Source organism: Arvicola amphibius, chromosome 8 (genome assembly GCF_903992535.2).
Source record: "Arvicola amphibius chromosome 8, mArvAmp1.2, whole genome shotgun sequence".
NCBI classification, from domain to species: Eukaryota; Metazoa; Chordata; class Mammalia; order Rodentia; family Cricetidae; genus Arvicola; species Arvicola amphibius.
Genome location: NC_052054.1, coordinates 12,681,146 through 12,694,396, shown reverse-complemented (window position 1 = coordinate 12,694,396; position 13,251 = coordinate 12,681,146). Strand labels below are relative to the sequence as shown.

Below are 13,251 nucleotides of genomic sequence, written 5' to 3'. Positions count from 1 at the left end.
GCAGGCATTCATATTTGTTGCTTTTGCTGCTCCTTTAAATTTTAACTTTTGTTACTCTGTGTGGGGTGTGCTTGTGAATGTGGGCACTTACATGCTGTGGCCATGTGTGACGTTCAGGGGATAGCTTTCCCTTCTCCAAGGAGGTGAGGATTGAACTCATGTCCTTGAGTTTGCTTGGAAAGTCCTTTTAGCCACTGATCCATGTCCCTTGTCCTCCCTGCTTCTTAACTGTGGATGCAGTGTGACTGAAGTATCTCGAGCTTCTATTCCTGGAACTGGGTTGAGTTGCTTCCAGGATATTTGTCACAGTGACTAGAAATACTGTGTCAATACAGTGCTCCCTAGAGAAACAGGAGAGTCTATTTATTTATTGAAAGAGCTTTTACTAGGGCTGGAGAGATGGCTCAGAGGTTAAGAGCATTGCCTGCTCTTCCAAAGGTCCTGAGTTCAATTCCCAGCAACCACATGGTGGCTCACAACCATCTGTAATGGGGTCTGGTGCCCTCTTCTGGCCTGCAGGCATACACACAAGACAGAATATTGTATACATAATAAAAAAATAAATATTAAAAAAAAGAAAGAGCTTTTACTAGAAAGGCTTACAGGCTGTGGTCTGGGTAGTCCAATAATGACTGTCTTATGACAGAAAGGTCAGGTAGCTCTGTTCAGTCCATGAGACTGGATGGCTCAGTAACCCAGTCTAGAGCTTGTGTTGGAAGGTTCCTAGAGTGCTGCTGGAATCCCAAAGGAGTAACCCAGTCTAGAGCTCGTGTTGGAAGGTTCCTAGAGTGCTGCTGGAATCCCAAAGGAGTAGATTTTAACACTAATGAATTCCCTCAGCACCAGGATCGATGAACTTGCCAGTAAGAATGAGGACAAGTAGGAAAAAAGCCAAAGCTTCCTTCTTCCATGGTCTTTTTATATGGGTTTTACCACCTCAAATGATTTGATTAAGAAAATTCCTCGTAGATGTGCCCTCAAACTTGGGCTTTAGTTGATTCCAGTAGTCAAGTTGACAACCAAGATTAAACCATCCTTTGTCAATTGACACAGTCACACACCCTCTTGCTTAAATTTCATATGAAAACAATGACCAGGTTATAATTCCACCTCGATCTCCCACATAAAACTGCAAGTGCAGTATATGTTTTAGAATAGGAGGCACTGTCTCTTGAGGTGTGCTTAGTATTTCAGCTGTTAGCTCAATCTATAGTGCATTACATAATAAATAGAATAAAGAAAACATAAATATGTGCTTAATATCTGTGTGTGTGTGTGCACAAACATGTTCTTAGCAAACTAGGACAGGTAGGTGCACTCCTGTCAGTTACAGCTGTCCTTTTAGTTCTAGTGACCTTCCTCTTCTACCCAGTCTGTTTCTGTTCCACCCTCAGCAGTCACCTCAGCAGGTCTTGCTTCTTTTCCTGGAGGTGTGACCCATGCCTGAAGGATCTAGGTTCTTTGTCATCCTGTCTTGAATGGGTTGTGGTAGGATTTATGTTGCTTTAATAAAGCACCATCACCAAAAGCAAATTGGGGAAGAAAGGGTTTATTTCAGCTCACAACTCTCAGGTCACAGTCTGTTACTGAGGGAAGTCAGGGACCCAGGTCAGGAGCTGAAGCAGAAGGCATGGAGGAGTGCGGCTGTTCATGGCTTGCTACTCATGGCTTGCTCAGCCGGGTTTTTTTTTGTTTGTTTGTTTTGTTTTGTTTTCTTTATACCATTCAGGACCACCTGCCTGGGTTAGCACTAGCCATAATGGACTGGACTCTCCCATATCAGTCATTAAAGGAAATGCCCTACAAGTTTGCCTTTAGGTTGAATTTACAGAGGTATTTCCTTAATTGAGATTCTTTCCTAGCTGATGATTATCTTGTATCAAGCTGACAGAGAATAGTAGTTTCTTACTGAATCTATAGCTGACTGATAAGGGTAGCTGGTTAACTGGTAAGACCCAGGAATCTTCCTGTCTCCACTTCCCCAGCAATGGAATTACAGGCAAGCACATCATTTTTTGCTTTTTATATGGGTGCTTAAGATCCGAACTCAGGCCCTCAGGCTTGTAGAACAAGCCTTTACCTATTGAACATTCCTCCCAACCCCTCTCTAGTATTTTAAAAGAATACATTTTGTAGATTTTACGTATTTACTTTGGCTTCATGGTATTGATGTATATTCAGGTGTGGAAAGAAAATTTGCCACCTGCAAAAAAACCCCGCATTTACATAAAAACACAGTTTGAAAAGATTCTTCCATCTTGAGAGAAACTCAGTGGTTAGAAGAGTGAACTGGTTTTAGAGAGGACCTGAGTTCACTTTCCAGCATCCACACCATGTCTCACAACTGGCTTACAGCCATCTCCAGTTCTAGAAGGTTCAGTGCCACCCTCTACCCTCCAAGACCATTGAACATACACCTGGTTCACATACATACATGTAGGGGAAACATTCATACAAAGAAAATAAAATAAGCCTCTAAAAAAAAAATCCTTGAAAACAGTCTGGTTTTTGTTGTTGTTGTTGTTTTTGTTTTGTTTTGTTTTCAAGATAGTGTTTCTCTGTGTAACAGCTCTGGCAGTCCTGGAACTTGCTTTGTAGTCCTGGCTGGCCTCGAACTCTTAGAGCTCCTTTTACGTCAGCCTGCCAAGTGCTGGAATCAGAGATGTGTGCTACCACCACTTGTCTAAGAAACAGTCTTTTATATTTTGAAACTAGCATTTTCTGTATTGTTCTTAGGTGATAGTGTGGCTTTGGCCGTGTCGTGGAGTAGGTGTCCTGATACTGCATTAGTTGCACTGAGTGCAGAATCTTATATATTATAAGTTGGTAAAAGATTTGTAAATAAAAATTAGTGTACTTGTTTTCTCTTAGTGATTCTTTATGTATTTGAAACTGAATCATTATGGAAAATAACTGGGCTTCATGTGTATAAGGTACTTGAATTTTAGAAATAGATTGTAGAAAGTAGTATCATCCCATCATAGTTAAAAATCTTGTGTTTCATGTTTAAAAAAATTAAAGATAAGATGGTAACAAGCCCACATAAGCCTGAGAATTCTGAAGGGAAATTATGATGATGATGATGATGATGATGATGATGATGATGATGATGAACATTGATAGGCCTAATTTAGCATAACCTTATTCTCTTTTAGTTTGCACTGTCTTTAGTGTGATCTGATTCTTTGGATCTTGGTTCTGAGCATATACAAACATGTATGTTAATATCAGTACTAGTATAGAAAATTAGAATTGGTATGTTTTATAAAATTTAAACAGTACTTGTTGATGTTAGTATAGGTTCTAGTATTTTCTGTTTTCAGATGTCAGAAGAGTATAGTTTGTAGGTTTTGAATTGGGCTTTCTGTCAATTGAGAGTAACTCAGTTTTTTACAGTATACTGCAGTTTTTGGATTATTACTGCCTTTAATCTAGTTTTGAAAAAAGTTGTAGTATATTGTGACAAGCACTATGTTTTCTTGGATCTATCAGTAACCTTTTACCGCATCTGCTTGATTTCTTCTTGGATATCACTTTATAGCCTTTGGCTAAGATCAAAATTAAGGGCATTTACACACACACACACCATTCTCTCTCTCTCTCTCTCTCTCTCTCTCTCTCTCTCTCTCTCTCTCTCTCTCTCTCTCTCTCTCTCTCTCTCTCTCTCCTGGTTGATTTATTTGATAGTTTCAGATATCATTAATAATAATGATCCCAATAATAATGGTCCCTCCAGCCAGTGGTGGTACACACCTTTAATTTCAGCACTTGGGTGCCAGAAGGGAGGTGGATCTCAGTGAGTTCAAGTCCAGCCTGGTCTACAGAGTAAGTTCCAGTATAGGCTCCAAAGCTACACAGAGGACCCCTGTCTTGAATCCCCCCAAAAGATTCCTATATATGCGTATATAAATCTCCTAAGAACATCAACATTTCCTTCCTTCCTTCTTCCCCCCTTCCTCCCTCCCTCCACTTTATTAAATTTATTTTTATTTTATGTTCACTGGTGTTTTGCCTGCATGTGTGTTTGTATGAGGTGTTAGAAGCCCTGGAACTGGAGTTACAGGCAGTGTGAGCTGTGTTGTAGGTGCTGGGATTGAACCCTGGTTCTCTTGAAGGGCAACCAAACTCCTGAGCCTTCTCTCCAGACCCTACATTTTTTTTTTTTAAGAAAACCAAACCACAGTACGTTGGTAACATGTATGAATTTCATTTGGATAAAATGCTTTTGTGCTAATATGCTTATAGTCAACCCATGTATCCATTCCAGTGTTAAAGCTTTAGTTCTTATGTCTCACAGAAAGGGGCAGAAGTTATGAGAATGGAAGTATAATTCAAGTTCTTTAAAACAAATGTTCTAATAGTGGCATTACCATTGACATATTAAAATTGTATTGTCTATAATTTCTATTTTACTTACATTCAGGTCTATGTTGAATGTTGAATGTACATTAATCTAAGTGTTCTCACTATTGATAGTGGATCATTCCATTTTATATGATTTATTAGCATTTATACATTACTTCTCTGCCTGAGGTTGAAACATTTATTAATGTACTGCTGGTAGAGTTACTTTCTTTTTCTAGTATTGTCCTTGATTTAGGTATTAAAATGATACTGTAGGACATTGTTATATTTTCCTCTCTGGAAAAAAACATTTGTCAGTGTACAATATTTTGCTATCAGTACACTTTGTCAAAGTGTGCTTTTATAAAGATGTTAAAAGTTTTATAATATTCTTTACATAAATTCATTCATATGTGCTTCAAAGAATTACTTAAAGAATTAAATATAATGGCTAGTTTTCCATAAAGGTGAATGATGCGAATCACAAACGTTTTGTCTAAATTTATTATTTTAATGGACATTTGGAGCCCTTTAGACATGTGGAATCACGTTTTCTTTTTTCTTACAGTTCTATAAACACGTGGTACAAAGTGTTGAGAAATTCATTCAGAAGGTAAGTACATGTGCTCTTTACTACCTAGGCTAAATGTGCTGTAGTTTTATATTGATGCTTGTGTTTTCATTTTTTATTTGTTTTTTTAAGCATGTAATTTAACTTTAAAGAATACTTTTAATGTTTTGTATGAGTGTTTTACCTCCATTTATGTATTTATACCAAGGGTGTGCTGGGTCCCCTAGAACTGGAGTTAGAGATGCTTGTGAATGACCATTTTTGTGCAGAGAACTGAATCCAGACCCTCTACAAGAGCAGCAAGTGCTCTTAACCTCTGAGCCATTCTCTGACCCCTTATGTTCTCCTTTAAGTCAAATGCTTGAGTTTAAGTTTTGATGGACTGTTAAAAAGAAGCTCCCAAGTGTTGCAGATGTAATTGTGAGGATGAGGCGCTGGCCTAGCATACCAGTGCCTCTGCATTCCGTCTCCAGCACTTTGTCAGATAGGATTGTGCAGGCACATAGCTTCATAGTGTCCGGACACTACCTAGCTTCATGGTTGGTCTTAGCCAGAAGATGCCCATCTGGACTGTGTCACATTCTTTCTCAAGACAAAAAGGCTCCAGTTGTTTTGGTTTTAATTGAGAAATGAAAGTGCTAGTTGATAAGTCTGAAAAAATGGTAGCCTGTAGGCAGGTGTTTCTGCTCAGTTTCTTTCTTGGAAACAGTTACTATGATTGATTTTTCAAATGTTACAAATATATGTTGTGTGTGGCCTTGAGGAGATTCTCACTAGTCATTTTAAACTGTATGCTTAAAAAGTAACTCTGTATCTATGTAAAATATGGGTTAAAATATTATCTCCCATCCATCTTTGTTCCCTTCATTCACTTCGTCTGATCCATTAATGTATTAAACAGTGCTACATCTTATTTTGTAGATCTTATCTAGGGGAAATAAGGCAGATAAAGTTGAAAATAGCTGTCTTTCATACTGTCTTAGTTAGGGTTATTGTTGCTCTGATGAAATGCCATGACCAAAAGCAATTTATATATTTTATAGTTAGTTGAGGGAAGCCAAGGTAGGAATTCAACCTGGACAGGATCCTGGAAGCAGGAGCTGATGCAGAGGCCATGAAGGGGTGCTCCTTACTGCCTTGCTCTTCATGGCTTGCTCAGCCTGCTTTCTTATAGAACCTAAGACCACCAGTCCAGGGTTGACCCCACACACAATTAGCTGGACCCTCCCCCATCAATGAATAATTCAGAAAATGCTTTACAAGCTGGCTCATAGCTTGGACTTATGGAGGCATTTTCTTAATTGAGGCTCCCTCCTCTCAGATGACTTTAACTTGTGCCAAGTTGACATAAAACTGTCCAGCACACTTACAGTCTGTATTAATATTCTAGATGACTAGGTCATTGTTCTTATACTCTTACTTATGATCAACATTCTGTTGATGATGGTTTCTGGCATGTGTATTTAAGACTTACATCTTAGAACTTAAGACTTACTTGGCATTAACATTTAGCAAGGGTTTTATGTACTAGGTGAAGGGATCAAAGTACAACTACTGGGTCTCTAAACTTGGTTGTCTTGAATAATTTATCTAACCTGTTTTTCATTCCGACTCTCTTTTAACAAAGATTAATTTAGGCAGGGTTGGTGGTGCATGTCTTTAATCCCATCATTTAGGAGACAGAGGCAGGAGAATCTCTGTGAGTTCTAGGACAGCCAGGGCTGTGTAGAGACCATGTCTCACTAAACCAAGAAATAAAAATTAAAATTATTTATTTATTTATTTATTTATTTATTTATTTATTATTTTTATATGTATGGGTGTTTTCCTTGCATGTATGTAAGTGTGTGTGCCATGGTGGGCAGAAGAAGACAACAAATTTTCTCGAACAACAGCTGTAGACAATTGTGAGCTGTCAGATAGGTGCTGGGAATCGAACCCAGGTCCTCTGGAAGAGCGGTGTGTGCTCTTTCAGCAGTGAACCATCTCTCAGCCTCCTTTCCCTCCTTTTAAAATATTTTTCACATAAAATATTGGTTAATCATATTTTGGGATTAAGGCGTTTAGATCAAGATAAGTAACTTTTAAAGAAAATCAAACTGTAAAGCGTAGTGTTAGTGACTAATCTTTTCCACCAGTGTAAATCTTTTAAGAATCTTTTACAAGGTCTAAAATTGAAGCCATTACCCTTACATTTGACAATACAGGAAATGTATGGGGAGTGTTGCTGGAATGAATTTGGTGAGGAGCCTGGGGTCTCATTTCCTGGTTGAAATGAAGTCCATTTCAGGTTTCAGGAAGATGAAGGGTTTTTGATGATGGGATTTGGGGTAGAAATGTGTTTGGTCAAGTAAGATACTTAAGAATTTTGGAAAGGCCTAGAGAAGGCTGTTCCATAGTCCATGTGAAGAAGCCAGTCTGAGGAAGTATGAATTACTTTGTCCCTATCCCTGTTTAATTAAAGACTAAAGGATGAATTGTGTAATGGTTAAATTGATTTTGCTTATTTTCAGTTAAAATTTTAATTTCAGAGTATTTGTAGATTCATGTGTGTAATTAGAAGATTCTTTCCCACCTGCCAGTTCCTGAGTAACTACTCTGAGGCTTAATATTAATTACAAACTGTTTTGTCTGTTATCTTAGGCTTATTATTAACTAGCTCTTACAATGTAAATTAACCCATTTCTATTATTTTCTATTTTGCCACTTGTCTTGGTACCTCACATCTTGCTTCCCCTTCTCTGACTCCACCTTCTTTCTCTCTGTCTTTCTGCTTGGATTTCCTGCCTGGCTCCATTCTGCCTGGCTGTTGGCCTAATCAGCTTCTTTATTAACTAAGGGTCATAAAACATAGTCATAGCATGCAGAGAGATATCCCACATCATTTCCTTTTTTCCTTTTTTCTGTCTAATCAGAAAGGAAGATTTTAACTTTAAAATAGTAAATTACATATAACAAAACTGTTAATCAAGCAAGGATTACAGTTAAAATATTTAGTCTATTTGTATATAACAAAATTAAAGACAGTAGTCTATCATCTATCCTATCTTTGTCAGCCTAAAGTTTCATGTTTTTCTTTTATCAAAACTAAGGAGAACTAATTATAAGCTCCACCAAAGATCCCAGAAGGATATAATATTACCTAAGTAAACAGGAAGTCCATTGTAAGCAACTTCCAAAACTCTAGAAGTGACAGAGATATCTGGCTGCCTGGACAGTCACCCAAAGTTTATCTGTAACATTGGGCCCTCCATCTTCAGCCTATAGGCCTAGAGTATCTGGCAAATTGCTCAATGAAGCAGGAAATTTGAAGGACTGTCCTACCTATTTTGGCAAAATTTGGCAGTTATTTTCTCCATGTCCTACAGAATGTCTGGCAGACTCTTTCATGAAGCAGGAACCCTGAAGGAATGTCCCACCTTGTTTTGGCAAGTTCAACCATCATTTTCCTATGGGTACTGCATGTTCAGTTTATATAGCATTTTGTCAAGCTGTCTAGGCAAGAGAAGTTTCTTGGCCAAATGGCTAGCCTTTCCACAGTGAAAGCAAACTCCATAAGGAGCTTCTTCAATGCCCATCATCTTCTTGAAGTAATTGGTATTGCCAGGAACCAGGAGTCTCTCACTGTCAAGAAAAGTCTAACTTCTTAAAACATTTTAAATGCTATATTCTGTAGGTCTTTGAAGTGTTTGATGATTACTTATCCATCTAAAATATATCTCTGCATATATATAACTTATTATGCCTAATAGTTTGACTATTATAGGTGACTGTTAATTTGTATTTTTTTCTTTCTCTCCCTCCCCCCTCTCTTTTGTTTTCTGAGACAGGATTTCTCTGTAGCTTTTGGAGCCTGTCCTAGAACTAGCTCTTATAGACCAGTCTGGCCTCAAACACACATAGATCTGCCTGCCTCTGCTGAGATTAAAGGTGTACGCCACAACCACCCATTTTTAATTAGTATTTCTTAACTATACATTATATTTTTAAATGAGCGGCATAATGTAATACCTTAAGCAAGAGTAGAAATATTCATATAGTGTAGCAAAATTGACCTTAAATTTGTATCCAGAATCCATATCAATGTGAAGTATTTTGAGATTAACAGGGTTTTTGGATTAAAGTAGACTTAATGATCTATCTTTTTTATCATTTCTATATCATATCCCCCCTTTTTTAGAAAGAGATTAACTGTGATCATTAACCATTTATAACCAACCCCCATGTAAATAATGATAAGCAATATTTTGGGAACTAGGGCATAATGTTGTTGCTTTTTATATACCTTTTAGGACTGATTGGGGGCACTGGTAATCTTATGAGGACCCTGAGAAAATTTAGGATTATAATTAAATCTTGTCTATAGTAGTCTGTGAGGCTGCATTGTCTCAGCCAGTTGCCTTGAAGCTGTTCTGGATGTTAGATCACCTGGGCCATTGCTCCCATCAGAGACTTCTCAGGGGGCCTTACTTGTTCAAACCATATTAGCCTGGAAGGAATCCATAGCTTCTCCTCTTTGTGGAAACAAAAGCAGAACCTCTTTCAAAGCAGCATATCCTTAGACCCAAATTTTGAAGTCAAGATACCTCTATGTTGATTTAGCTTAGTAGCCCCTAAGTCAAATGTCTCTCTGCAGTTAGCTCATTAACAGTCAGAAAATTCAAAGAAAGCAATAGTATACATAATCCAGACTCTGTGCATTTTCATTTTGTAGCATATAGTCTTAGTGAAGATGGATTTTGATTGTGTATATACTGTTTACCCTAAGGTGTGTACACAAGGACTTGGGCATTCAGGTACAGGTAATAGGAGTTTGCTTCCAGAGGCTTCTTGTCCATATGTACTTTTAACTAACATTTCTTTGCTGTAGGGTATTTTAAGTAAGTTCTAAATGCCACACTACTTGAGCTTATATTTTAGATACAACTTGCCCTTCTTGAGTATGAGATGCTTTTGCCCAGAATTTTACTTTTTATTATGAAGTACATATGCACATATACAGAAAAGACATTTTTTGTACACGGCTGTGTTTTTGTAAGGACAAGCCTTGTTTAATTGTTGCTCATTTCTTGCAACCAAACTAAAGCCAGCTAGCTACCTCTTCTTAATCACTTGCTTTTTGTTTTCCCATATGACCAGAGTCAGACTTTGTTTTTTCCTTTTTTGATGTTATAAGAAATGTGACTTCTGTTTTTAATTATTTACATATTAGTTTATGTAACCAAACACACAATAAATACTCTTTATATTTAATATAGTGTGTTATTTCTATATAGGTGAGGAAAATTTTGTTTAATGTTTTTAAAATAAACTATTAATTTGTGTACCATGTTAACTCAGCATGGTAAATTTCCAAAATTAACAGCAAAGCTAATGTTCCAAATTCAGATTTTATAGCACAGATGTTAGAGGTGTGTGTATGTAGTTCTGTCTGTGTGTATACCCAGTAAAGACAGGATTGCTCATTTGTAGCAGAAGCAGGCTTTCCAGGTTTGCATTCATCTTAACAAGATTATGGAAACATTTCATATACTCTACTAATAAAAAAGAGAAAAACAAAATAAGGTTAAAAAAAATCCCCAGGAAAACAGTTTTGTTGTTATTCTGATACCTTGCACCGTTTTTGAAACCAGTGTTCTTATCTGCAAGGAAGGGTTTTAGAGCCGTATCAGTAGGAACAGCCTTGATTATTAGTCATGTGTGTGGATAGGGTGTAGCAAGTGCCATCACAAATCTGACAGACAGCATCTTAGGGAGGCAACAGTTTAAGCTTGCAGTCCACTATGCTGGGAGGCGGGAGGCAGGAACCTGAAACAGTTGGTTTCAGAGAGAGAGGAATGCTGGCACTCTGCTCTCCTTTTTATTTAGTCTGGAACTACTTAGGACCATGTTGCTCACATATAGGGGTGTTCTTCCCACCTCAACTTAATCTAGAAACTCCCTCAGAGATGTGATCAGAGAATTCTGTTTTCATGGTGGGTCTCAGTCTCCTGAAGTTGTCAATCAAGGTTAATCACACCACCCACGTTTTCATTTACAGGAGTGTGTGACACAGTGCTTGCTGTACCACATAAACAAATTCCTAAAATCTATTTTTTTGAGTTTTCATTAACATGTATTAGTTACACATGAAATGGACGGTATTTTCACACATAATGTACTCTGATCCCTAGGTTACTGTCTATTGCCCCTCCCCCACTCTTCCTGATACCCTTCTCTTTCTAACACGTCCTACTTTCTTTACAATTATTGGAGGTGAGCACTCATCTATAATGCATGTGTGGAGGGAGACCAAAGGACAGCTTAGGGGACTCCATTGTCTCCTACCATGTTGGCCCCAGCCATCAAGCTCAGGTCATCAGGCTTATGCCTCTTCCTCTTTTGGTGACTTGTTGGGTTTCATTATAGTTACATGTGGGAGAATGGGTGAGGGTTATTTAAGGGGATGTGGACTAATGGGTTCAACACTGAAGAAGTGCATCTCCTCCCCTAGCAATCACTAGGATTGTTTCTGTGCGGTGTTGGGCATGATGGTGTCTCTTAGGGTCTCACTGTAGTTCTGGCTGGCTTGGAGTTCACTTCCAGCCTCTTTCTGCCTCCTGAGTGCTGGGATTAAAGGCATGTACCTACCATCCCTGCCCCCTAGAATGCTTGGAGGTTTTTTGTTTTTGTTTGTTTGTTTTCGAGACAGTGTTTCTCTGTAGCTTTTTAGAGGCTGTCCTGGAACTAGCTCTTGTAGACCAGACTGGCTTCGAACTCACAGAGATCCACCTACCTCTGCCTCCCGAGTGCTGGGATTAAAGGCGTGCGCCACTACCACCCGGCTCTTGGAGGTTTTTAATGTCAGGTATCTTCTCCCATTATCTTTCAGTGACACTTCACATTAGTAAAGATTGGTCACCTTTCATCTCTTGCCCTTCCTCTCCCTATTTCTGCTGGGATTATGTGTTTGTGCACACACATGTGTTCATGTATATGGAGACCAGAGGCCAACTTGAAGTACCATTTCTCTTGAGCCATCCACCTTGTTTTATCAGTGGGTCTGTCACTGGGGCCTGGGACTTGCTGGTTAGGCCAGCTTCTGCCTAGTGAGTCCAAGGAGTCTGCTTGTTTCCGTCTCTCTCCTGCTAGGATTATAGATGCTGGGGGTTGAACTAAGGTATTCATTCTTGTGTGGAAGCACTTTTTCAACTGAGGTATCTCCCTAGTGCAGCATCTCTTGCATCTTACTGGTGTGACCCAGGTCCTCTCAGTGAAGAGGAGGAGGATTAGTAACTTCCCATAGTCTTTGCTGGAGTGGCGGAGCACATGTGCATGCTGCCACACCCAACTGTGTTTTGTAGATGCTAGGGATTTGAATTCAAAGCTTCATGGATAAATCCCAAATGCTCTTACCCACTAAGCTTAGTGTAGATTTTATATTTGTCATGCAGTCCAAAAATTATGGATCTTGCTATTAGAAACACTAAAATCAGCAGTTCATAGACCAACTTTTCAGATAAAACAGATTATCCACATGGTGTCACCTTGACAGTATCCTGGGATAGCCATTGGCAGTGTCATTCAGTTATTTGCAGATTCAGTCACTTGTGTTTTTCCCAGTCTAGTTTTTTTTTCTTTATGGTTACTTTTCATACATGAATGTAGAAGTGCAAGTTTGAATGAAATTATTGAGTGGATGTGTTTATGTGTTGCAAACAATGGTGCTAAACTTGCCCAAAGGGTTCTTTGTCAGACAACTCCGACTGACAACAGCTACAGATGCCTGTGTTAGACTTTGGCCTGCATGTATGGACGTGCAAGTTTTCTTGGAGCTGGAGAGATGGCTCAGTGGTTGAGAGAAGTTGCTCTTGCAGAGGACCTGGATTTTATTTCCAGCACCTTGATGGCAGCTCACAGCTATTTATAACTTCCAGGAGATCTGTTGTTGTCTTTTTACTTTTGCAGGTACCTGGTACGTATGTGGTGCACATTCATATGTGCAAGCAAATAGTGTAAATAGAAAGAGAAAGCCAAGTTTTCTTAAGGGTCTTGCTTTAGAGTGGAAAGCTTGATTCTAAGTACATAAGCTTGGAAACCCTATACTAAGAAGTAGAGAATCTTGTAGTTCACAAAATAAATTAGACAAGTAAGGTGAAGGTTAGTGACCCAGTGGAATAGTATGAAAATACTTGCATGTTTCAGTGTTGGCAATTTTCCTCAGAATTTTTATGGTGGCAGTGTCATGACTCCTTTATAGATGATAGTTTTAAACTTTGGCCTGGATATATTTGGCATGCTACAACTGTCATTTGTTCGTTTACTGATACAGAAGTGTTATGTTGAGGTGGAGTCTA

At 38.6% G+C, this 13,251-nt stretch overlaps 1 protein-coding gene across 6 annotated transcripts in view; it reads left to right on the top strand.

Moving 5' to 3' along the window:
• The window catches only part of Scaf8 (SR-related CTD associated factor 8), a 192,482-nt gene that overhangs the window by 31,515 nt on the left and 147,716 nt on the right, over window positions 1-13,251 (top strand). For all 6 annotated transcript variants that reach the window (XR_005286507.1, XM_038338853.1, XM_038338855.2 and 3 more), the window contains one exon: window positions 4,913-4,957. Coding sequence is in view for 5 of the 6 variants with exons in the window: in XM_038338853.1 (XP_038194781.1) it covers window positions 4,913-4,957 (45 nt within the window). In the remaining variant the exon portion in view is untranslated. The remainder of the gene's footprint in view (window positions 1-4,912; window positions 4,958-13,251) is intronic.